The sequence below is a fragment of the Penaeus monodon genome, chromosome 19 (genome assembly GCF_015228065.2).
Source record: "Penaeus monodon isolate SGIC_2016 chromosome 19, NSTDA_Pmon_1, whole genome shotgun sequence".
NCBI classification, from domain to species: domain Eukaryota; kingdom Metazoa; phylum Arthropoda; class Malacostraca; order Decapoda; family Penaeidae; genus Penaeus; species Penaeus monodon.
In genome coordinates, this window is record NC_051404.1 from 46561275 (window position 1) to 46562377 (window position 1103).

The window sequence follows — 1103 nt, forward strand, 5'->3', positions numbered from 1 at the left end:
CAGATACCGCTGGGTGTTGCGTTGCCCGGGGATCCATGGGGGCTGAGTACCGGTGCTGCTGGTGTTGGGAGTGGTGGTGCGACCCGCCGTATCCCACGCCCCACTCACTCTGTATAGGGAAGGATCCTTCTGAACAGGATCTGTGCGATACGTCACACTCCATATCAAATAACGTTTTGTTGGCTGGTGGTTTGATGTATTCCCTTGTTATTTCTGCCTCCTGAAAATGGACGAAATGGATAAGTCATAAAAAAAATAAGACTGGGTATTACTTGATGTTGCTTGTAGTGCCAACACCCATGATAGTGATTGTATTAAAAGACCTATAATCTATACAGTGTAAAACAAAAGCAAGTACTGTAAGGGTGATATAACTCATCTTCCTCGAACTCGGAATACGACACAAGAATACTGTTAGTCATCTTCTCCATCCTCTCAATCCTGACCAACAAAGCGAGAGTGAGGACGGAGCTTATCCAGAAACCTCGAAAAGAAAAGTCACTGCGCCTGCAGAGTCCTTTCCTCTAAGCCGTAAATGAAATCATGCCTCATGTTTCTCCAGTTGTGTTATGGCATTATGTAATGTAAGAGCTTTTTAAGGTTGGGATACTAAAAAAAACCCTGCAAAGTCTCATACAGTTTGTTTATCTAAGAAGAATATGGCCGGCGACGCTGCTATAAGATGGGGCATCATCAACGCAGCTGTGCCTTTGTATTCATAACCTGTATTTGGATGGTAGAATTACGCAAAATGGTCATGCTACTTGAATGGACATTACCAACATTTCCTCGCCAATGAAAAATCTCGAAGGCTAAGGTTTAAAGGGCCTTAGAAGTAGAGGAAAACCATATAATTTGGGGAAACTGCATGACGTCACTAGTTCTCCTACGTAATGAATATGGATACCAATATAGGCGCCGATAAACGTACAAAATCTTCATTTAACGACAATGTCACTTGTAGTTTTAGAAAGTAATTTAGGTCGTGCTAACTGCACTATGCCTCCAACCCTTGCTTAAAATCTAAAGCAATGCTTTCTTCATCGCACTCTGGTTAACATCACGCAAAGCTGGAATATTCCCGAGATATGTGTTAAAAGAAC

At 42.3% G+C, this 1103-nt stretch overlaps 1 protein-coding gene across 1 annotated transcript in view; it reads right to left on the minus strand.

Moving 5' to 3' along the window:
• The window catches only part of LOC119585267, a gene marked incomplete at its 5' end in the record, with an annotated part of 16958 nt that overhangs the window by 1723 nt on the left and 14132 nt on the right, over window positions 1-1103 (minus strand). The window contains 1 exon segment of the mRNA XM_037933942.1: window positions 1-220. Within this exon segment, the coding sequence (XP_037789870.1) occupies window positions 1-220 (220 nt within the window).